The sequence below is a fragment of the Epinephelus moara genome, chromosome 13 (genome assembly GCF_006386435.1).
Source record: "Epinephelus moara isolate mb chromosome 13, YSFRI_EMoa_1.0, whole genome shotgun sequence".
Classification (NCBI taxonomy): domain Eukaryota; kingdom Metazoa; phylum Chordata; class Actinopteri; order Perciformes; family Serranidae; genus Epinephelus; species Epinephelus moara.
This window is the reverse complement of record NC_065518.1, coordinates 37,992,718-38,018,146: the sequence shown is the minus strand read 5'-3', so window position 1 is coordinate 38,018,146 and position 25,429 is coordinate 37,992,718. Positions and strand designations below refer to the sequence as shown.

The 25,429-nt window shown below is 42.6% G+C and overlaps 1 protein-coding gene across 2 annotated transcripts; it reads right to left on the bottom strand.

Annotated features, from left to right (window-relative positions):
• Positions 1-872: 872 nt before the first annotated feature.
• On the bottom strand, positions 873-25,429 carry LOC126399947 (coiled-coil domain-containing protein 57-like). Of its 2 annotated transcripts, XM_050060310.1 has the most exons (6): positions 25,308-25,429; positions 24,789-25,011; positions 22,674-22,774; positions 9,352-9,489; positions 7,966-8,125; positions 874-1,693 (listed from the first exon to the last, which is right to left on the bottom strand). In XM_050060310.1, the coding sequence occupies exons 1-6, from the start codon at positions 25,347-25,349 to the stop codon at positions 1,476-1,478; spliced, it is 882 nt and encodes a 293-aa protein (XP_049916267.1). In that variant the 5' UTR covers positions 25,350-25,429; the 3' UTR covers positions 874-1,475. The 2 variants fall into 2 exon arrangements, with proteins under 2 accessions (XP_049916268.1, XP_049916267.1); XM_050060311.1 differs by lacking the exon at positions 9,352-9,489 and having other exon boundaries at positions 873-1,693.

Sequence of the window (25,429 nt, the reverse complement as noted above, 5' to 3'; positions counted from 1 at the left end):
TGAAACCACCTAGTCAATTGGACTATCATCATTCAATATATTGTCAGAAAATGCCCCCTTCTTACCTGTTACGCTATCTGATGTCTCAGAAATCTGATTTCTCTTTATGGTGACTCTCTCCTCATACAGAAATAATGCTGCCACTCACAATCCACTCTTTGGTGATTCTGCACATGGGCTGTGAAGTATTTATATTAAACGTACCATGAAACAAAGTTCTATGAAACAACATGGGCTATAAATTCATTTGTATTAAACAATACATTTCCATAAAGCAAAGTATTTCTATAGTATTTTAAATTCAAATTTAATACATTATTTCATACATTATTAACAAATTTAATTTGTACACCAATGTGTTTGTCAGTCTATAAATAACATAGGGCTGCTTCTGTGGACCCGTCTGTCTGTTTCAGTATTGATCACAGGGTCAGTGTGCTCTGTTAAAGCTTATCTGGATACTACAGTAGGTCAGTAGGGAAGAAAAACTTCCCTGAGAACATCATGCTATCTGAAATTATGAACTCCAGTAACCCCAAGAAGTCACACGAGCTCTCCAGGTTACGTCATCATTTGGGACCCGCCTTTTAATCACCCTATCTCCGAACAGCACCCTCCCCTCTCTTGTGATTGGATGAAGCCTCATACCCTGCTTTGTGATTGGCCGACTGACATGTCATTCAGAATACTGTGGTGTGCCAGTCGCTTGTGCCGATGATGGTCTTTATGTCCATGTTAAGACATGTTCATGTATGATGTCATGTAATGTTCATGTATGAAGTTATGAAATGTTCATGTATGAAGATTCTCAGCCTGCTTTGTGAGGCTGAGAAGAAAAGGCAGAGAAATGTTTCAGAGTTTATTCATATCTATGATGCAGGCCCAAAGTGTTCAATATAATATATGATATGATATGATATAATATAATTGCTGATTGATGTGAACATAAAGCACATCTTTATTGTGTGTTCTGCATCATCAGTTACACTGGTTGCTTCAAAAATATTTTTATTAAAGTAAGAACATATTTATAACAGAGCAGAAGTCATTACCCAAACATTACAAAATAAAATGGTATCTAATCATGCTGTTTAGCAAATAATTATCTGTTGCTGTTAAGCAACCCATGAAAAAAAGGCGAGTTTACTACAATGTAATAATACATACATATTCCAAAATGTAATGCAGATTATTGAGTTTGGGTGTTATGGAAAAATTGAATTGAATTGAATTTCCCCTCAGGGGGATTAATAAAGTATATAAAAAGAAAGAAGGTCCAATTAAACACCTTCCTATGGTTAGACGCTCCCTTTCACACTCCATGCCGCTGTAATGAAGGCTTGCTGTTATGAATTTTTGACGGCAATAATCCTAATGACAGCACTATGACATAATAAGGGTTATTTGACTTGACTTGACAAAGGCTGATCAGGACTCACATAAGCAGTGTACTGACAGATTGTATTATAAGTATGTCAGACTTTAACATTGTAGTTTCTGATCTTGCAGCTCCTGCCTGTGGATCCAGGTCTGCTGGTCCTGGCAGTGTTTGATGGTGTTTTAGAGGGGTTCCTCTTCTGCTGGACCTCCGTTGGGAACTGGCTATGGATGGGAGCTTTTATACCATGCACTGTCATTTGGAATTCAGCACCACCGGACTCAGCCACCTCCCTCCTGCTCAGCTCAGCCTCGCCTTTAGATGCAGAGAAGAGAGATGCAATTTATAATGGATGTTATAGATTAAAACATTTTCCTTTGCTGGCCTATTAAACAAAGTTTAGGTTCCAATTTGTAGGTGTCTGAGTGGGGATTTTTGGGGGAACTATGTCCATCCATCCATCCATCCATCCATCCATCCATCCATCTTTTTTTATCCCCTTATCTGGGGCCAGGTTGCAGGGGCAGCAGGCTGAGCAAAGCCTCAAGTCGTTCCTCTTCCCAGCACTTCCCAGAACGCCTCTAAGGAGAGGTGCCCAGGAGACATCCTGATCAGATGCCTAAACCACCTAAACTGGCTCTTTTTGATGTAATTGAATTTCTTTGCTTGGGATAGTAACTCCCACCCAACTCAGAGGGGGCAATCCACCATTTTTCAGCAGAGAACCATGGCCTCAGACATGGAGGTGCTGACTCTCAACCCGACTGCTTCACACTCAGCTGCAAACTGCCCCTGTATGTGCCTAAGGTCATGGTGTGATGAAGCAAACAAAACTATTTTATCTGCCATGAGCAGCGATGCAATTCTGAGGTCCCCAAACCGGATCTCTTCCTCCCTCCGGCTGCGCCTTCAGATCCTGTCCATGAATGTCACAAACAGAATCTGTAACAAGGGACAACCCTGGAGGAGGCCAACGTCCACTGAAAACATGTTTGACTTAACGCTGAGTATACGGACATAACTCTCACTTTGGATGTACAGGGACCAGATGGCTCATATCAACGACCCTGGTACCCTGTATTCCCACAGTACAGCACATAAGACTCCCTGGGGGATGCGGTTGTAAGCTATCTCCAAGTTCACAAAACTCATGTAGACTGGATGGGCAAACTCCTACAACCCCTCCAGCAGCCCTGCAAGAGTAACGAGCTGGTCCACTGTTCCATGGCCAGGAATAGTTACTGTTGTAAGAAATGGAACAATGAGATTAAATAAAGGTGAAAATTTGCCCGGATGCATCTAAGCCAACATCATTTTCTTTGTTAGTAGATTTCAATGAAAGTTGGAGGGAAATTAGGGCACAGGCCATGAACAAGTCATTCATTTTCATGCAGATGTGAATGCAGGGGAGAACCAAGGACTGATTTTAAATACTTTTCTCATTAATTGCTGCACTTGAATAAAAAGTCCAGCACATAAACCCATTGTTGCCTATCCCTTTTGTATTTTGATGCAAATAAAGATACAGTATATAAATGGTAAATGTCTACATTTGTATCCAAAGCATTTTACAAGGATTTTGCTGCTCACTCACCCATTCACACACCAATGGCAACCACACAAGGTGCTGGCCAGACCATCAAGTGCTATCTGAGGTTCAGTATATTGCCAAGGAACACTTCAACATGTGGACAGAAGGAGGTGGAGATCGAACCACTGACACTGTGATGAGTGGACAACCCACTCCTCCTCTTGAACCATAGCCGTCCCTCATCTAGAAACAGATTTAACATTCCTCTTGCTCAGTTTGCACATTGCAATAGTACAGTATCTCCTTGTACATAATGAAATGAGAGGAACATAATCTAATCTTTACTCATACAACTGTTTAACATCTGTAATAAACTCTTTGACCCAGTCAGTGCAGCTATCATAAGTGTACTGAAACCTTGTGCCAGGTTTGTCTGGTTTCTCAATAAGTAGATGGTATGATACTGATCACTGCGTCTGAGCCTGATCTGGCAGCTGCTCTGATTGAGAAACTGTTCCCTGGAGAGCTGATAGAGACTACAGCCACAAATTGGGTAACATCCCTCCCTCCATCTGTCCTTCACTGATCCAACCACTGCAACAGTGTTCATACTGGACAGAGAGGTTGGGTATTCTGATAAAGTGATATTCTGTGGACGTACTGTCCTTAACACAGAAGACTATGCCAAGTCATTTGATGAATTACAGATTGCTGACACACTTATTAAATCCCTGTTCACACAAATATTTATTTATGATTCTGTATATCCAGCCTGAGACATTTGAAATAAGCAGCTGTTTAAAGGTCAACCACCTGTAGGGGATTCCAAACATCCAAACATACATGGAGCAGAAAAAGGCTGAATCCACATGCCCACTCACCTGACTTGTAAACAGAGACCTCTGAGATTCTGGTGATACATGCCATGACATGCTACCATCCAAAAATAAAGCCTGAGAGGTCTCATGGCTGCAAGGAATACAATGCACTATGATACAGGGTCTCAGTTCATATGGATATGAATTCAAACTCTTAAGCTTTGATCCATCAAAGGATCTGAGAAGGTATAAGAATCTGAAGGATTCTTAACCACACTAATTCTGTTAATTTATGCAAGATATATGCAGAATCTGATGCTTTACAGACATAGTGAACATACTCAGTAGAACATCCCACAGTAGAACATTGTTAATATTATATGCATACCCTCAGCAGAGGATTCTCACATTTTAGGTACTCAATTTTTTTCTTTGCTGAATACCAACTGTTGCCTCTCTACCTCTTTTAACCATAATAATCAAATATGACTTCAGGCCTGAAAAAAAGCTTAGACAGCTCATAAATTATATTTGACTTTCCTCCATTACATAAAAAATAGCATATATTGTAATACCTTGCCTATAGACAAAAAGTGGCTCATACTTGACAAATACAACATGCAAATGTTATAAGCATAAGCCTTTGACATTTTACATTGCATAAATTAAACTAGCAGCTAGCAGAGTTTTTCTCTACATAAAAAGCAGCATAAATCACACACAGGACTTAAAATGCTATTTTGTGGGGGCTTTATTGTCTTCACAATTTATTGTTTCTTATCTATGAAATAAATGTAAATAAAAGCTTTGTTTCAACTGAGGGAAATGGTTCAAAAAAGTCAGTAAATAACCCACTGTGAATTTTGAAGCTTTTATATGTCTTAAAAAAGGTGGTTCCTAACAAGTGGCTGAATGAAACTTCATAACCATAAGAATCTTCTTCTTGAACTTGTTCCATTCAGGATTCTTGGAACCTCGGTGCTATCTAATGAACCAGCCTGTGTTTCCACCAGTTTTGATCAGAACCATTTTAATCGAGGATGTGTTATCAACAGAGTACATTGCACAATGGAAGTAAATAGTAGTAGCAAGACGGCAGATTGCACTGGTTACCTGTTAGTTTTTGTTCTGTTATTATACATATTTGTTCTTATCCAAAAACAAACCTGGACGAACTATTAATGAGACCACTGCATGCTCTTTTTTCCTATGATTTCTCACTTAACATCCCCACTGTTACCCTCTCTATCCTGTCTTTCCAACCTGTAGAATATAACGCCCACTGATGTCATCACAGTTCAGACTCCAGGTTAAGAGAAACCAATTTTTTTGTTTCCAGCTGAGAACCAATTTTTTGGTATCCCAACCTATTTATTTTTGTTTGAAATGGCCTGAATGGTTCAAGATTAGGTGTAGGAACTGGAAAAGGGCTATGAGAAGTGACTGTTTAGCCCCAAGACATTTGTGGAGAATCATTTTCAACTTTTTGGGGGGGACCCTGGGAGTTTAGGTGAGCACATGGGCTGCTCAAAACATGTCTGGTGTCCTATCGTCCAGTGAGTTTACTAGGATGCGATTATAAAATCCTCACCAAAGCCCTAGCTATTCGGCTGGAGTCTGTTATGCCTACAATAATTCATACAGATCAGTCAGGCTTTATCACAGGTAGACAATCATTTGGCAATTTGCAGCGGTTATTTAACATTCTTTATACCTTCAAGACGAACAAGACACCGGAAGCAATTATATCTTTAGATGCCCACTAAGCTTTTGACCGTATAGAATATGAATATCTTTTTTCAGCTTTGGAAGCCTTTGGATTTGGCCCTTCATTCATTACCTGGATAAAAGTGCTATACTCGGCACCACAGGCAGCTGTCTATACAAACAAAACAATATCCCGATATTTCTCCTTACACAGGGGGACTCGGCAGGGCTGTCCTCTGAGTCCCCTCCTCTTCGATATCGCCATAGAGCCCTTAGCCATCTCCCTCAGGACCAACACCAGTATGATAGGCATACCCAGAGGAGGACAGATACATAAACTGGCTTGGTACGCAGATGACCTTATACTCCTTATAGCGGAGCCACGTACTTCTATCCCCAGCATTTTAGATACAATCTCAAACTTTGGTGATATCTCAGGATATAAGATCAATTTTACAAAGAGCCGACTCTTCCCAATTAATCAGGCAGCTTTAGACTTAAATTATGATATATACCCTTTTAAGGTTTTTCGTGATTCTTTCACTTATCTTGGTGTGTGTGTGACTCGGGAATACAAGGGCTTGTTTAAATTTAACTTTAAAGCAGCTCTAGAGAAAGCTAAACAGGATCTGACTCGGTGGTCAAATTTACCCCTATCCTTAGCAGGTAGGATCAATTCTATTAGAATGGTAATCATGCCTAGATTTTTATATCTCTTCCAAACAGTGCCAGTCTTCATTCCAAAATCTTTTTTTAAGGATTTAGATAGACATATTTCTTCATATGTCTGGAACAAAACAACCCCCCAAATACGTAAAGCCTTTCTAGAACTGCACAAGAGAGACAGAGGTCTTGCTTTACCCAATTTTCTTTTTTATTATTGGGCGACTAATATCCACAAAATAACCTTTTGGGTGTCTACATTTAGAACGGGGGACGGCCCTATGTGGTCCCTAATGGAAGACCTCTCATGTCAACCGATGTCTCCAGTGGCACTAGTGTGTGCTCCTCTTCCTCTGAGCAAACATTATTTCACAAATAACCTGACTGTAAAAGGCTCACTGAGGATATGGACACAGTTTAGACTTCACTTTCAACACAAAGATGCCATTGCACACATGCCTATTATTTCAAATCCGTTGTTTCCTCCTTCACTCATAGACTCAGCGTTTCGTATATGGTTTCGGACAAATTTGAAATCTGTAGGTGATCTCTTTCATAATAATGTGTTCGCCTCCTTTGAGCATTTAGTGTCAATATACAATATCCCTCGGCTGCATCGCTTCAGGTATCTCCAAATCCGAGATTTCATTTGCCGGAACTTCTCCTCTTTTCCATCCCCCCCACCTTTGGATGGTATTGGAAAATGCCTTGATATTAACCCATATCTAAGAGGACATATTTCTAGACTGTATGACATTATTCAAGACATGGGGACCCCCTCTCGACCACCTAAAGGGTTCCTGGGAGGAGGAATTCAGAGGTGAGATATCTGATGAGTCCTGGCACTCTGTAATTACGATGATTCACTCTTCCTCCGTTTGTATTCGCCATGGCCTAATACAGTTTAAAATCTTTCACTGTCTACACTTATGTAGAAATAGACTCACCAAACTGTATCCAAATGTAGACCCAACATGTGTGAGATGCCATCAGGCACCTGCCACGCTTTTCCACGTTTTGGTCATGCCCAGCACTGGCATTATTCTGGACCTCCATTTTTAAAACATTCTCTCATATGTGTGGAAAAGTTATTAACCCAGACCCCATTACTGGCATTTTTGGAACTGCCCCAGAAAGAGTAACATTTCCAAATTCTCAGTCAGAGGCTATAGCCTTCTCTTCCCTCCTAGCTCGACGCCTCATCCTTCTCAGGTGGAAGGCGACTACACCTCCATCTCACACACATTGGGTTAAGAGTGTTATGTCCCACCTTAAGCTGGAGAAGTTTAAGTTTACCATATGTGGCTCCGCCTCAGAAATTCTTTAAGATGTGGCAACCATTCCTGGATTACTTTGACAAAGAATTCCCCTCTAGCAATTTAGGATAGCTCCTGACCCCCCACCCCTACCCGAGACCTTTTAAGTTATTTTATATTTTATGGGACTCATTTTTTTAAATTTATTTATTTTTTATCTTTATTCATTTTTTTTTTTTATTATTATTATTATTATTATTATTATTATTATTATTTTTATTTATGTATTTATTTTAATGTATTAATTTTCTCCTTTTACTGTGTGTGTGTGTGTGTGTGTGTGTGTTTGTGTGTTAATATGTAATACTGTAACAATAATACTGAAGGTCATGTCATTATTGTCTGTATTGTGTTTATTGTGGTCTTTTGTTGTGGAAACTCCAAATAAAAACAGTTCAAATAAAACATGTCTGGTGTAAACATCCTGTTTTTCCAGACCTGATAGAAGGAAATCAGGACAAATGCTGACTCGTGATAAACAAGGTCCAAATAAAACCTATTTAAAGAAGTTAGTGGTCGTCAAGCCCTAGTCATTCTGGTGTGGCTGGTTACCTTCTGAGAAAATCGACAGACTGGCTCCATGGTCCAGTATGTCCCACAGCTCCTTTAAGGACTGCTGTGACTCCTCTGATGACAGACCTGAGTTGGGCTGCAGCCCCACGTCCATGGAGCTCTGTGATTGGCTGAGCTTGTTCTCTTTGTTCTTGGAGCTCTTGAGAAAAAAGAGCAGTAGAATAAGTTAATTTTCAGATGTTGCACTTACAGGGTGTTGAAAAATCTGGACTCACGGAGACAGCAAAATGTAAACTGATAAATGAAAAGTACAGTTTCTGTATCTTGTATAATAATAATAATAATAATAATAATACATTTTATTTAAAAAGCGCTTTTCAAAGTTCTCAAAGTCACTTTACAGAGACAGTTCAAACACATCAAAAAAACAATTTTCAGCAAAGACATCGAAGACAAAGAGGAATAGTAAAAACAAATAAAGTAAAAGTAAATGAATAAAAGTAGCTAAACATTAAAAGCAGAACGGAACAGGTGAGTTTTGAGTAGTGATTTGAATGATGGGTGGTCAGTGCAGTCATGGATGAGTTTTGGGAGGGAATTCCAGAGGGTGGGGGCAGCAACGGAGAAGGCTCTGTCCCCCCAGGTTCTGTGCTTTGTCTTGGGGACGGTGAGAAGGTTGGCATTGGAAGAGCGGAGGCTGCAGGAAGGGGTGTAACAGTGCAGCAGGTCTGTGAGGTAAGAGGGGGCCTGGTTGTGGAGGGCTTTATGGGTGAGTAGGAGGAGTCTGAAGTGGATGCGTTGTGGAACAGGGAGCCAGTGGAGGTTCTGAAGGACAGGGGTGATGTGGTCGCGGGAGCGGGTGTGAGTGAGGAGACAGGCGGCAGAGTTTTGGATATATTGGAGTTTATTGAGGAGTTTGGAGGTTGTGCCATAAAGGATGCTATTGCAATAGTCAAGGCGGGATGTAATGAAGGCGTGGATGAGGGCTTCGGCAGCATTGCGAGAGAGTGAGGGGCGGAGGCGAGAAATGTTTTTAAGGTGAAAGAAGGCTGTTTTAGTGACTTGTTTGATGTGTTGGTCGAAGGAGAGGTTGCTGTCAAAGATGATACCAAGGTTGCGGCAGTGAGGGGAGGGGGACAGGGTGGAGTTGTCGATGGTGAGGTGGAAGTCTTTGTCTGTTTGGGTGAGGGAATTTGGACCAATTAGGATCATGTCTGATTTGTCACAGTTGAGTTTAAGAAAGTTTGCTTGCATCCAGGATACTTATACTTTAAAGTACATTATAAATATGTGTATTTTAGAAATATGTATATTTTAGAATGAACTCAGATGCAGTTTTGCAGATATCCATTCAATATGAGGGGTGACTTGGGCAGCTGAGCTGCTATTGCGTATCAATATGAGCAATATGTACTGTGCTGTTACCTCAGGCCTGTCTGTGATTTTGAACCCTTTGCACCAGGGGTTGGCAGCCCCTTTTGTGGCAGAATCTGGGCTGTTTTTTCCAAGTAGAAGTTGTTCAGCAAAAGTGCCAGCCCTCTGCCTCAGTGCATACTGTAGCTCCTGAGGGCGCAACAAAAACAGCAAAATGAGTGGACCGTAGTCCCACACTGCTCTCTGGAGGGAGCACAGAGAAGTACACAACACCAGGACGTTTCAGAAAAAGAAGATATACTTTATTAATCCCTGAGGGGAAATTCCTTTTTTCCACCCTGTTTTCATATAAACAAAGGCCCAAAATACATACACACATGCAGAAACAGGACCTATACATGCATTAAATAGAGAGATGTTGGACTGAGGGGGCTGCCGATGGACAGGCGTCCCAAGCAGTTGGGTGTTCAGTGCTTTGCTGAAGGGCACCTTGGCAGTGCCCAGGAGGCAAACTGGCACCTCTCCAGTTACCAGTCCACACTCCATACTTGGTCCATATGGGGACTTGAACCGGTCACCCTCCAGTTCCCAAGCCAAGTCCCTACGGACTGAACTACTGCTGCCTCTGGGCTCTTTCACACAGTGTTCTCAGTGGCTGTATTTTGTTTATTCGATCTAAGTGTGTTTCCCCATGACACATGGTCACCAGCTACTTTTTTTTTCACCCACCTGAGCTCCATCTGGGTCTGGGTTAACATGTTTCTTTGAAAGGCAACATCTCTCCCACAGTAATGACTGCAATTCCATTAAGAATGCTTCCATTTCTGAATGGGACTGTCACAGTTTTGAAAAAGAATAGTTCAACATTTTGTTAAACTTTCACTAATTTTGGGGTGTCGGTGGCTTAGTGGTAGAGCAGGCGCCCCATGTACAAGGCTGTTGCCGCAGCGGCCCGGGTTCGACCCCAGCCTGTGGCCCTTTGCTGCATGTCACTCCCTCTCTCTCTCCCCCTTTCACACTTTTCTGTCCTATCAAATAAAGGCTTAAAAATATCTTTAAACTTTTACTAATTTTGCTAAGAGTGAGATGATACACGATTGATAAGAGTCTCATGTCTGGAAGCAGGGGGCCACAGCTAACCTGGCTCTGTCCACCTCCCAATAGTAACACCAAAGCTCACAGATGATCATGTTGCATTGCATTTGTTTTACTCATGCAGAGACCTAAATGTCAAAATCATACACTGCTGTGTTGGGGGAGTCGTGTACTGTAACTATGTCTTTTTTTTTTTTAAAGCACAAGTAACTTTAAGTTGTACTTAAGTAAAGTACTTGAGTGAATGTACTTAGTTGTATTCCACCAGACATGATTTTTTTTTTTTTTTCACTAAGTGATGTAGGCACAAACAAGTAAAAGACACAACAGGGACAACACTATGTGTAAGACAAGACAAGTGTAGAAAACAATTTACACAAAAGACAACCATAGGCATATTGGCATATTGGTACAATGAATGTTTGTGGTGTTGAATGTCATTTTTTGTTTGTGTGTGTGTTCATGAAGTTGATGAAGCAGTAAAAAGGGGAAATGATGAACAGAGGCGAAAGGGAAAGAGTCAAGGGTATAAATGTCATGACCTGTCGAATTTCCATCCGTATCAGGCTCTACAACACCCCCTGAGGGTTATCCCTGGCTTATTAACCATAATCCCCATATTATTGACTGGTCCACAGGCAAGGTCATAGCCTGGGGAGCAGACTGCAAGCATCGCTGTTTCCCAGACAGTCTCACACCACCTGCTCCTGCTCCTGCTCCTGCTCCTGCTCCTGCTCCTGCTCCTGCGTCTGTCAGTTCTGGACCCCTTGCTTCAGAAGCTGATTTTCCAGACCTCTCTAAGGTTCCTGGGGTTCCAAGGAGGTTTCAACAAGGCCAAGGCCACCTCTCTTCCTCCTCACTGCCAATATGACTACATTCTGCCGGGTACCTCTCCTCCCATGGGACGCCTGTATTCCCTTTCAGTTCCTGAGATACAGGTGATGAAGGAGTCCATAGATTCGGCCTCGGCTGCAGGAATCATTTGCCCATCCTGGCACTGGATTCTTCTCAGTGGACAAGAAGGACAAGTCTGTCAGGCCTTGCATTGACTACAGAAGCCTGAATGAAATCATCGTAAAAAACAGGTACCCCCTCCCTTTAATCTCTTCTGGTTCTGATCTATTAAAAATTGCTGAAGTGATTACTAAGCTTGATCTACGTAACACTTGTCATCTAATCAGAATAAGGGAGGGGGATGAGTGGAAGACTGCCTTTAACCCTCCTAGTGGACTTTATGAGTATCTCGTCATGCCTTTTGGACCTAGTAATGCTCCAGCTGTGTTTAAGGCCCTCATGAATGACTCTTCAGAGGCTCCTGGACAACCAACTGTTTGTAAAGGCAGAGAAATGTGAGTTTCATGTTTCTACAATCTCCTTTCTGGGATTCATCATCTCAGAAGGGGAAGTGAGAATGGCTCCTGAGAAGATTACGGCTGTGGCAAGTGGGCCTTCCTGCCAGAAGGAGGTTCAGCGTTTCCTGGGGTTGCTAATATTTATTGGAAATTCATTAAAAACTTCAGTGCTATTGCTGACCCATTGCATGCTCTAACCTCTTCCCGTTCTCAGTTCTCTTAGAATTCACAGGCCGAGGCAGCCTTCCTGCAGCTGAAGAGGAGCTTCACTACGGCACCCATCCTCATCTTGCCGGACCCCTCCCTGCAGTTTGTCGTGGAGGTTGATGCCTTGGACCTGCCTTGGATCGGTGCCATCCTTTCTCAGGGGTCAGTAAAAGACAACAAGTTACAACCCTCTGATTTTCTCTCCAAGAAACTGTTGTCCGCAGAGAGGAATTATGATGTCGGGTACCATGAGCTTTTGGCCATAAAGGTGGCAATTGAGGAATGGAGACACTGGTTGGAGAGGGCTGAGCAGCCATTCTTGGTTTGGATGCATCATAGAAGCTAATCAGAGATGTCAGATTCTGGACTGGGCACCCCCGAAGTAGCTGTTTGTCCCTCCTGTGCTCCTTTCCCAGGTTTTCCACTGGGCTCACTCTTCTTTTCTCTCCTGCCATCCTGGAGTCTGTAGTACAGTTTTCGTCAGCCGCCAATGGTTTTGGTGGCTTGGAAAGATGTGACAGAGTATGTGGCCGCCACCCCAGTGTTCTCCAGAAATAAGAACTCCCAGAGGCCTAACTCTGGTCTCCTGCACCCGCTACCTGTGCCCCAGTGCCCCATGTCAGACATCTCACTTGATTTCGTCATCTCGTCATGTTCATTTGTCATTCCTGTGTTTCCTGTTTATTTTGGTAACCACTGTCTCATCTCATTTCAGATCCCATGTCCTGTCAAGTGTCCCTCCTTTGTGATTCCTTGCCACGCCCTAATGTGTGTCACCTGTGTCTCAATGTGTTCACCTGTGTCTCATTGTCTCCCTTGTCTTAGTTTAAGTCCCTGTCTTCCCTTTGCTTGTTGCCAGATCATCTTTACCCTTGAGTAAGAATTCTAGCTTTTCCCTAGCTTTCCCCTCTGTGTGTGTGTTTTAGATGTTTTTTGCTTGTGACCACCTTTTTTGCCTGTTGTTTTTTGGAACTTAAAAGGTGAGACCTTCCCCACTTCGTCTCCATATATGACAAGGGGTGCTGGATCTGCTCTGTCCTTTCGAAAGTCGAACACCATCTCTTTTGTTTTTCCAGTGTTGAGCGCCAGGTTGTTCTTTCTGCACCACTCAGAGAGTCTCTGGACCTCATCCCTGTGCTGACTCATCTACCCCGGTTATGAGCCCCACAACAAATCTGATGATGGTGTTGGAGGAGTGGGTGTCCAGGATAAAAAGGAGTGGGCTCAGCAGTGCTGAGTGTGATGGCAGAGGAGCAGTGGGGGCCAATTTTGACAGTTTCTAGTCAGTTTGTGATAAAGTCCCTTATCCAGGCACAGGTAGATGAGGGGAAATCCAGGCAGTGCAGCTTGTCCACCAGGAGGTCAGGAATGATTGTGTTGAATGCTGAGCTGTGGTCTATAAAGAGCATTCTCACATAGGTCCCTGGATGCTCCAGGTGGCTCAGTGCAGTGTGGAGGACTGCGGTGATGGCATCTTCAGTTGACCTGTTGGCCCTATAGGCAAACTGATGAGGGTCGAAGCTGGGAGTGAGGTGGGCTTTGATGTGTTGTGCCACCAGTTTTTCGAAGCACTTCACAAACAACCGACGTGAGGGCTATGGGTCTGTAGTCATTTAGACTGCTGACAGCCGGCTTTTTGGGGATCGGGATGATGAAAGCAGATTTTAGGCAGGATGGGACGGTGACTTGTGCTAGGGAGAGGTTGAATAGCCTCGTGGAGAGGGAGCTCAGAGGAGAGAGGGATGGGCCTGTGATCACGAAAGCCCATGAGACCAGTGCGAGAAGCCCTGCTGCTAGACTTCACACAAAACTTCAACTTTTTCCCACTAAATAACTCCCCTTTTCTGCACTTCACATTCTGGATTATCACAACCACCCGACCTGGAAGACCTTGAGGAATACATCAACGAATGCTTTTACTGATTCTGCATCATGAGCGACACACAGCCAGACCATGACCAGGACTGCAACTCATCCACACCACAGAACAAAAGGCTCAGACCATCCGACTCCATTCATATCTCTCTGGACAAACCATGCTGTGCTGAGGTCAGTGATATCCTCACTTCCATAAACAACAATCCCTCAGGACTAGATGCACGCATAGGACTCATTGAAGTATTACATAAAGAATTCAAACATCTCTGTGAAAGTCTAGAATTCCGCCAGCACCAAACACTGACCAAAGAAAACAAACTCCTCCACACCTTCGTCAACACGCTCACTACCCAGCTCAACTCCGTCGCAAAACAAAACAAGGAATTGAAAGAAACCATTCTCGATTTACAGTCACGTAGCATGAGGGATAATCTTGTTTTTTCCGGCATCCCAGAACGCACACAGGACGACAACCCCGAACGGCTAATACAGGACTTCATGACCACTAACCTCAAAATCATTGTAAAAAACATCACATTACCTAAAACCCCCGCAAACAAACGCCCCTGTCCGATTGTAGCAAAATTCGAACACTTCAAACAAAAACTACTGGTACAACGTCACGGCAGACCCTGGCTTTATTAACCCCCACATCATAATCACCCCATCCCCCTCACCATGAAAATGCAATAATGACAACTTGTATATAGATCATAGTACTCTGGTTTCACTGGGCACTGTAACAGTTTATGACCTTGTGTTTTATGTGTTTCTCTATTATGTTCTCCTTTTCCCGTTTTTTTCTGTTTTCTCTTGTTTTCGTTTCAGCATATACATACACATACACTCACCCATTACATTAGGCACATATACATGTGCACACACGCACACACACTTACATGAACACACTCAACCAGACACACATTTAGATCTACTTATACCCACACACATAAGTCAGTCGTCAGTCATAACTTGGAACATCTGTGGGATTGGTGCGCAGGTGAAAAGACCCAAGGTACTCAACAACATAAGCAAATTACAAGCAGACATTTGCCTTCTACAAGAAACCCATACCTGATTCTTACTGTAGTGTAAATAGGTTCATTTTGTCTACTCAAATTAGATTCAGTGTAGAAAGTTTCTTTTTTTCAGACAATGGGCCTCATTCAGAAACAGTGCGTACGCACAAATCTGTGCTTAAACTGTGCATACGATCGTTTGACGCACAAATCCGGGATTCATCAATATTTTCTTACCCGAATTTGTTCTTACTCTGCGAACAAATTTAGAACTGCCTCAGACCATGCGTACGCACAAATGAGGAAGGCCGAACTGACTTAGAAAATGCAAACACATACCTTTTAAGTACATGCAGAGCCTATAAAACCACATTCATTAAAAAGAGATTTAATTAACATTTTTTAAAATCATTAATTTACTAATATATTGGCCAAATGTATTAAATAACCATGAAATTGACACACTTTCACCCTCATCATTGTGACAATTAAAATATTCAACCATAACAGTCCTAGTTTACAAAGGAATATATGAAAATGAACATTTCGAAATATAGGCCTAACAGTTTTGGCTTTCATTTAATTGTTTTGGCCTATAATGATCACCCACTCCCAACGATTTCTTGTGCCATGAAATTACGCATCTGTGGCCACAGGCAATTGGTTAATTGGTAGCATGTTAAAGGGCATGCAGGGTATATAAATGATTCTGATTCACCTGTGCAAGTGTTAAGATGGCATATCTAGCCTTGCTAGAGGATATTGCAGCCCATAGCAATACAATAGCAGACCGGGCTGGGATTTCACAACCCTCCCTGAGCCGTGTCATCCCACGGGTATTAAATGGCATCCTAAGGCTATTGCCTGAATATATCAAATTCCCATATGATGAACATAATCAGACCGATGTGAAGAGGGGGTTCCATGGCATAGCTACATTACTACTAGTGATTACTACTTACACAGGTAGTAATCACTTTGTATCCACATCTCATAACTCACCAGCTCAGCTTCACCAGTCAAAACAGTGATATGCTAACACATGAAGATCCGGCAGGTTAATACCTGCACAGGTGGAACCACATACGCATTACACCTATGTGGATAACTCCGCTCTATAACGTAATACAGAACAGTATATGACCACACCATAAATAAAATAAATAAAATACCCCCGTACACATTTATATTGCACAAATAATTTCGGTTCTACAAAACACAGAAAAGATGCAATAATTACCAAAATAAAATACAGGGGTGATGAATTATAGGTGACCACTACTACCACAACAAATGTTAAAGTGGTGGAAAATACACTAAAATATTTGAAAATTTGGAGAATTCCACACAATCGCTTCTAACAAACTGTGAAATTTACTACTTCTCTCCTCGGGTAACCATTTCCTTCATTCATGAATCAACTCTAGGCAAGCGGTTTCCTTATATGGAGAAATGGGGGCGTGGTAGTATGCTAATCACAAATTGCGAGCACGCGCCTGTCAATTTAGAATGATTCTGATTCACACACATACGCAAGGTGGTGAGAACAAAATTGGCCGGTGCGCAGGTGTCATGAATCCCACGGTGATTTTGCGTATGCACTTATTTTGTGCGCAAAGTAAGAACATTTCCACGCACATATTAGTGAATGAGGCCCAATGAGTTTTTAAGGAGATGTAGTTTACCTTGACATGTTTCAACTGTCACTTCAGTCTTCTTCAGAAGCGTCATCTGATGTGCGTCATGACATGTCTTTATCAGCTGGTAGTATCCCGGAGGCGTGACCAGCCTGGCAAATCGGATTGCCCCCCGCCGCCCGGTGTTCTCTCAATCCTAGGTGTGTGTGTCATGGACTGGGACAACGCAAAAATCATCGGATTGGAAAGCAAGAAGTTCAAACGTTGGATCAAGGAGGCTATAGAGATCAGGAGGCGGGCCAGGGACACCATCAACCGGGATGAGGGGGCTTTCATGCTGTCACACACCTGGGACTCTCTCCTCCAAAGAACACCAGGCGGCAGGGGGCAACCGGCCTGGCAATCCGATTTGCCAGGCTGGTCACGCCTCCGGGATATTACCAGCTGATAAAGACACGTCATGACCGTCATGACGCACGTCAGATGACGCTTCTGAAGAAGACTGAAGTGACAGTCGAAACATGTCAAGGTAAACTACATCTCTTTAAAAACTCATTGTCTGGAAAAAAAGAAACTTTCTACACTGATTCTTACTGTCATAAATTAAAAAAAAAAACACAATTTAATCACATCTTCTCTGCCCATTTCAACTCCAGACAAAGAGGGGTAGCAATACTAATACACAAGAACATATCATTCAGTCATAATAATACCACTGCAGATCCTGAAGGACGATTTTTATAGATATACATATATAGAGACTTTATTAATCCCCCTGAGGGGAAATTCAATTTTTTCACTCCGTTGTCATTAACATACAGGTCCGAAAGATACACACAGGACCTATACATGCACAAAGTGGAGAGGTGTCAGAGTGAGGGGGCTGCCTTGATCAGGCGCCCCGAGCGGTTGGGGGGTTCGGTGCCTTGCTCAAGGGCACCTTGGCAGTGCCCAGGAGGTGAACTGGCACCTCTCCAGCCACCAGTCCACGCTCCATATTTGGTCCGGACGGGGACTCGAACAGGCGACCCTCTGGTTCCCAAACCCAGTCCCTATGGACTGAGCTACTGCCGCCCATCATTATCAATATCACAATATACAACAGCCCAATTACTATTGCATCCATCTATGGCCCAAACAATGACGACCTATCCTTCAACACAGTCATGAACCCATGACTAGACAGATCTAACAATTCAAACACCACACAGAACTGCCAAACCACAGAAACAATCAAACAGTTCATGAGCGATTTTGGCAGTAATTGCACAAATTCTCACCTTTTATAGATGTTCCCCGGGCCCCCTTACCCGCAGAACCCCCACAGCAAACAGGCGGCCTACCACCAGCATCCTTGTGCCTCACAGGCTCCCACACAGGCTCACCGGACTGGCTTTTATGAATGAGGACATATTTATCCGCCAGTTCCGCAGCCTCAGCCGCAGTTTTAACCTTACGCTCAGTAAGATGTGTAGCAACCCAACTGGGCAGAGAGTTCTTAAACTGCTCCAAGATGATCAAATCACACAAACTCTCAAAATCTTCAACATCAGAGGACATACACCAACGATTGAAAAGGGTAGTCAGCTCCCTCGCAAACTCCATATGCGACTGATTAACCCTTTTTTCCCACGTCCTAAAACACTGGCGATAGGCTTCCGGGACTAACGCATATGCCTTTAGTACAGCAGCCTTGACTGACTTATAAGCTAGATTGTCATTACTTAACCCTTTGGGCCCTAGGCCTTTTTTGGGGTATTTTTTACTGCCTTTACTTTTAAGCTCATATAACAGTCATTATAAAGGCTACATACACATGCTATATCTTGTTTTTTTTTCAGGACAATCTGGGCCTGTATTTTATATTCATTTTTATATCAATGAAAAAAACAAAACAAATCTGTGTCACTAAATTCTTACATTTTTACATGTATCTCACCATAGCAAGTTGGAAGTTGACATATTCTGCCATATATGAAGAGGGAAGACTCTCTGGAATCTGGCACTATAAGAACCATGATGGTGGGACATTCTGTCACTTCACAGTTGACCAAAACATGTGGTTTGTGCCAGGCGGACATGATTGACAGTATTTTTTCATTATTGCAAGAAATTCCATTGACTCATTCACAAGTCAAAAATGTGTTTTACCTGAAAGAAACATGCAATATTTACATCTAAGATAATAGAAAAACAGTCTCACCTACCAAACACACCCCCACCTGGAATTAAGGCTGGGCGATGTCGCGATATTTTGGATATATTGACATTTTTTAAAACGAGATATGGAATGCGCTGCTATCATTTACATCGATATGGTCCGTTGCTGCACGCTGTCTCGCCTGTTTCTCTGCTCCGCAGCCGTCGCTTCTTTCTCCCTCTCTCTCTCCCTCACACACACACATTCTGCCCCACCTCTCCCTGTCCCTCTTTCTGAGCACCGCCCCCTCCCCCCGTCATCACTATCAACAAAATTTAAATCCCCACTGTAGCGTGAAAAAAACATGAGTCAGAGTCAGACAACATGCATGCCACCGGTGGCGAAAACCGTAACGAGCTGGTATGTAAACAAAAGACTAATGGATCAGTCATTTGGAAGTGGTTTGGCTTTCGGGTATCTGACACCATACAAGAAAATGTATTGTGTAGGGAGTGTTTAAAGCCAGTGGCCACGAAAGGGTTGAGCACAACCAATTTATTTCACCATTTGAAGCAGCACCACAAGCTGCAATTCGAAGAATGCATGAGGATGCGATCGGCAACACAGGGCATTAATAAAACACCACAGCCCAGTGTGCCACAACAGTTATCACTGAAGGCATGATTCAGCCAAGTAGTGCCCTATGAGCGTGGGAGTGGGAGGTGGTGAGATGTCATAAAGGTTGTCACTTACAACCTAGACAAGGACATGGTGCCTATATTGACTGTTGAGAAGGTGGGGTTTGTGAAGATGGTCTCAAAATTGGACCCCCGTTATACGCTCCCAAGCAGGAATTACTTTGCAAGGGAGGCACTGCCAGCCATGTACAACGAGCTGAGAGATGATGTCCTTGCACGGCTCGCTAAAGTTTCCTACTACTCCCTAACCACAGATATGTGGTCCAGTCGGACGTGTGATCCTTACACGATCCATTATGTGGAACAGTGGAAGCTGAAGAGTAGGCCTACCTGTTTGCAGACAGCATACTTCCCGAAGGATCACATGGCAGAACACATCGCCAAAGCTTTGGAGGAGGTCCTTTTGAGCTGGGATCTTAGGCGTTCAGGATTGGTGGCCGTGACGTCAGACAATGGCTCGAACGTCGTTAAAGCGCTAAAGTTACTGGATTGGCGGAGGATGCAGTGTTTTGGCCATCGTGCACCTGGCCATTGGTGAGTATAGCCTAATATTATTCATTCTATTTAGAAATGTATGTCAGGCATAATCGTTAAATGGCGAAAAAGCAACCTAGCTGAGACTGAAACTAAATTAGATAAGAGTTGTGAAATCGTAAACTGTACTCTGCAGTGTTTCCCCTTGGTCTACAGCTTTGGGGGGATGCGTGCAGAGGCTATGCTTATTTACGTGACAACGCCTGAACGCAACACAGGCTCCACTCCAATTGAGCTGTGCGAGTGGCATGTTTGACTGTGAGTAACAGCAGCATTTTGATGGTCATTTACACACTGACATAACAATAACTATGTCAGGTAACAGACTGCGTCAGGTTCGGGTCGGTCTCGTTTATAATTGTCTCGGACTCGGGTCGGATTCGGTCAGGAAAATGCGGCCCAAGCCACGCTCTAGTGTGCTCACCTGTGTGTGCGCACGTGTCTGTTTGTGTGTGTGTGTGGGGGGCGGACCTCCGCCGTGCGCAATACAGAGAGCAGAGGAGAATTGTAAATGCGCGACCATGTAGAGACAGAAATGACATGCCGTTGTGTAAATAAGATAAATAACATAAGGCTATTTAGTTTATGAAGAGATAAGACAGAGCAGGGGAAACACTGACTCTGTATCCTGTAGGCAGAGATGGTTTAGCACTGCACATTAAACAATGTTATGTAATAGTGTAACCTTTAGCATCAGTCTCAAACCTTAAACAGGACATGTTCTTCAGTCTGGCTGGCCTACATTTCTATATCAAATGATTATAATAAATATGTTAAATATGATTTAAAATAAATAAATAAATAAACAAACCTGTACATGATAAATATCCTAAATAGTTTAACCGCTAGGTTAAATAGTTTTGCAATTTCAGACAAAACTGACATAAAATATGATTGATATGATATAATTTTAAAATGTCTCTTTGTGTCTCAGGTCATGGTATGGAAGACGCACGCATCACCCGTGCCATTGATCTATGCAAACGAGTGGTCAGCAGCTTCTCCAATAGCTGGAAGAGGAGGAGGAACCTGACTAAAGTACAGATGCAGCTGGGTCTGCCACGCCAACAGCTCATCACCGAGTCAGTCACTCGCTGGGGGTCACGGCTGGACATGATTGAGACGGTCCTGGAGCAGGAAAGAGCGCTGAACAAAGTCTTGTCTGACGACAAAAAGACACGGCCTCTTGTCACCACCTGCCAGTGTGAAAACAGAAGCTTGGTCTGCGTGATGTTTGACTGCCGTGCCTGTGACCCGCAACTTTCTTTTTGGAAATAGTCGCTATCAAATGTTATTTTATTTACTTCAAATGTGATCCTTCTGGGCTGCCAGATCAAACTCTCTGGCGGGCCGCATACCAGAGTTTGCAATCAGTGGGGCTGGCTGAAATTGAAAGCATTGTGGTGGCGCCACTGTCGTAGGACCACCGCCTTTTAAAACTGCCATTTATTCATTACAGAAAATATCGATATATATCTTATATCGAAATTCCAGGTAAAGATATCGAGATATTGATTTTGTTCCATATCGCCCACCCTTATCTGGAATAAGCCTGACTTCACAATGAACAGACAACCACTTCACTTCTCAGCATGGATTAGTAAAGGCATCACGCACCTCAAACATATCTACCATAACAACACTTTGGTCTCATTTCCTCCTGTGCTTCAGAAGTACGGCATCGGGGAGAATCACTTTCTAGAATTTCTTCAGCTTAAATCCTCAGTTAAAGAAAAAAATCAGCATTACCTCTTTCAACTTAGATCTCCCCCCCACTAACATCGGACCTGATTAACATCTCTACCAGAAAAAAACTACTGGCCAAAATTTGTAAGATAATATCCACACCCGATCATTCAATAGCCATCCCCTCAGAAAAATGGGAACATGACCTGCAGATCACCCTCGGTGCCGACTTCTGGACCCAAATATGCAAAAATATTTTTTCCATGTCCACTAATACAAACACACAACTCATTCAATACAACATTATTCACAGGGTACACTAAACAGGGGAAAGAATGTTTAAAATGGGTTTTATAGACACAGATATCTGTCCACATGGCTCACAAAACACCACAGATAGCTATATGCATGCCACATGGAACTGCACACCTATTAAACAATTCTGGCAGGACATCACTGACAACCTCTCTCTTCTCCTGGGCTGCCACATCCCACTCCCCCCCTCACTCTACTTACTTGGTGACATATCCACCATAAACCTCAACAATACATCTCGCACAATACTCTCAATTGCCCTAACCATCGCTAAGAAAACCATCCTCATGAACTGGAAAACAAGGAACAAAATCTCCATCACACTCTAGAAATATCTACTAATCAAATACATATCAATGGAAAAATTATCTGCTTCAATTACTTTCAATTAATTTCAACATTGTTATGGTTGTTACAACTTTATAATTTATTTTCTTTGTTTCAAATCAAACACATTGCCGTTTTTTTTCCATCAACTGTCTTTTGTTACTACTATAATCACTTTCCCCATCAGTTTCAGCCTGGAGGATGCTCATAAGTGCTGTGCTCCAAATCATAAACTCTTACAAATTGTGGCCCCAAATGTGGGAAAACAGAGCCAAGGAAGATTCTCATGTCTGGCCTGTTATTACCACTCAGGTACTAAAATGAACCCTCTTTTCTAATTGGTAAAATTAAGGAGGTACAATATGAGGGTGTCACCGAGGTAGGATAAACAGTCAGTGCCTGATTGTGTGATATAGACAAGCCTTTGAAGGACCTGGGAGGAAGGAACAATTCATTGATAAGAGATTTAAAGAGATTGCAAATACCTGTGTGGTGAGCTGGTACTGCAGCTGTTCCAAAGCAATCAGCCCATCATGATGGTCTCCTTGTTTCTCTGTGGACGAGTCCCTCTCTGGCTCCACTGGTTCTGTCAGACACAGAGAGTTGTCTGGGTCTGTGGGTGCTTTCCACTATGCTAATTATGCTTCCTATTGTCCTAGTTCCTCCATCCTCTGAACACTGATGGAGGTCTGCCATCACTGAGGATGTTCCAATTGCTTAGGAGGTAACGAAAGAGGAGAGAGGAGGCTCCCGAAGGATCCTGGAGTGAGGAACCACATGTGTATCCTATGCAGATGTTTTTTACCAAATGGCAACACACCTACGATTGGAAACCATTTTAGTAAATGGTGACCTGATCTCATTGGGCAGTAAAAGAGGTGGCTGGCTCTTGTGGAAACAGCTTTACTATAATGATATTCATAATATTGTATGATTGTAATACTTTAGGTAAATTTCCTGTGGAAACAGGAACAAGAGAAACAAGTTTCTGAGTGCTGTATCGTAGGCAACTGGACTTGCTTAGTCCAGCAAGTCCAGATGGCTATGATATAACACTAAGAATTACCATGACCTGGATGACTGAGAATCTTCAACAACAGAAACAACTGTGGCTTGATAGTTATTTACAAAGGAGCATTAGAGCCATGTTCAGGGAAAATAAATTTTAGATGTCAAGAATAAAGTTGCAAATCTACGCGGATAAAATTGTAAATCTACGAGACCATGGTAATGCACAGTTTAGCATGACCCAGATGTGCGATCACCAGTGGCACCCTTCTATAATGTTGTTTGACACAACAACCTCCAGGGGATATTTTTTCCAGGTGGCGCACCGGTGGAAGTGGAGCAGTGTGGATCAGTGTGGATGAATGAAAAATTAAAATAATAAACTGTTTTGGGGTTGCGTTACGTGACAATGTAAATGTAATAGTATCACCCGAAATCTGCTAAAGCGTATATTACTGTCACCCCCAACACTGTGCACACTTTGTCCCTTTTTATACCATGTTACCCAACTTTCTGGTCTTAATCTGTGACTTTGCCTCTCTTTTCTTCTCACCCCCATCACCAAGACCAAGTACCGCACCCTGGGGGACAGAGCATTCGCCATCGCCGTCCCTACCCTCTGGAACTCCCTGCCCCTGGCCATCCGGAACTCTGATACACTCACCTCATTTAAGAGTCAGCTTAAATCCCATCTCTTCAGGATCACCTACAGCATCTGAAAATCCTCCCCCGTCATCCTCCACCCGCTCTTTCTCTTAATATGTTGTCCCTTTGTTATAGTGTTGTTTACCTGCCTTTTGTTTGAGTGTTTTGTTTGAGTGCCTGTTTCTGTGCGTATTCTTTTGTAAAGCGTCTTTGAGTACCTAGAAAAGCGCTATATAAAACTGATTTATTATTATTATTATTATTAAAATTACGAATTTCATTTCGCAATATTTCAGCTGCATTCTCTTAGATTTACAACTTTTTTCTCGTAATATTATGACTTTATTCTTGTAAATTTAGGACTTTATTCTCGTAATATTATGACTTCATTCTTGCAGATTTACAACTTTATTCTCGTATGATTTACGACATAGATTTATGACTGTATTCTTGTACATTTATGACTTTATTTATTGTAATATTATGACTTTATTTTTTTTTTCTTTAACATGGCCCTAATCCTGCTTTGTAGTTATTTATTTTTATTCATAAATAAAATATTTGATAGATTTGTATAGAATTTGAATCATAAATGAAAAGACACTTTTTTCTTATTTTGCAAGGTATTCCTACCAGCTTAAGCTAATTTAAACCTGATTTGTGAACATCTGTTCCTTAAATAAAAGCCTGCTTATATCAGTAACTCTGCTGAATTAAATACCCCCTTGGAAGCGAGTTTTTAAGACAACAAATCTTAACCTGGCCAAGCAACCATACAGCCCCATAAACTCACCAGAGGAGTTGTGGTCAGCTACTGGACCTACTGTTATTTTCGTTTTAATGACATACGGTGCTCATAGCTGCTCTTCAATGTGTGTGTGTGTGTGTGTGTGTGTGTGTGTGTGTGTGTGTGTGTGTGGTGGTGGTAAGTGAGTCTGTTATTTTACCCTGTGGTCCAGCTGTAGTTATTTGTGCACGGAGGCGGTTGCCTATCTCTATCAGCTGCTGTTTCTCTCTGCTCAGACGAGCAATACGGGATGCTGCCTGCTTTAGCCTGGTATTGCTTTTAGCGCTCTGCACATTTTCAAACAAACTACCATACTTCAGGCTGGACGCCTGCTGCTGTGGCAAATACAGGTTCTCCTCTCTGAGCTGTCCCACGAGTGCACTCTGGAAGAGATGAGAATATGAGATGAAAGTTGAAGGAACTGGGTTGCTGTAGAGGCTTAAGCCATTTCTTCTCATTATTTGACATTTCAGTAAACTACTATTTCTGCTAGGGCAGTGCTACACACTACAGAGCTACAATAGAAGGGAACTGTCTTCCCTCCATCTGACCTTTGGGTATGGAAAATCATCCCACAGTCAGTAGGTCAGTAGCTTTAACGCCACACTGATGTTCCAAACAGTCACCTGGACAGAACTGACAGGTACACTTCAACTAGTTTACTAACACCCTTCAATACCTGTTCCATGAGGCTGGCAAGAGCAGACTCCATATGTGCCATTCTGACCTCCTGCTTTGCCAGAGCAGAGGCATTGGTATCCTTCTCCTGGGACAGACCACCTGAGGATCCAAACCACACAG

Coding starts and splice junctions, on each gene's coding strand:
- LOC126399947 (XM_050060310.1), bottom strand. CDS start 25,349: ATGGCACATATGGAGTCTGCTCTTGCCAGCCTCATGGAACAG. Junction 22,775..24,788: donor AACTACAGCTGGACCACAGG/GTAAAATAACAG, acceptor TGTGTCTGACAG/AACCAGTGGAGCCAGAGAGG. Junction 8,126..9,351: donor AAATCACAGACAGGCCTGAG/GTAACAGCACAG, acceptor TTTTTTCTCAAG/AGCTCCAAGAACAAAGAGAA.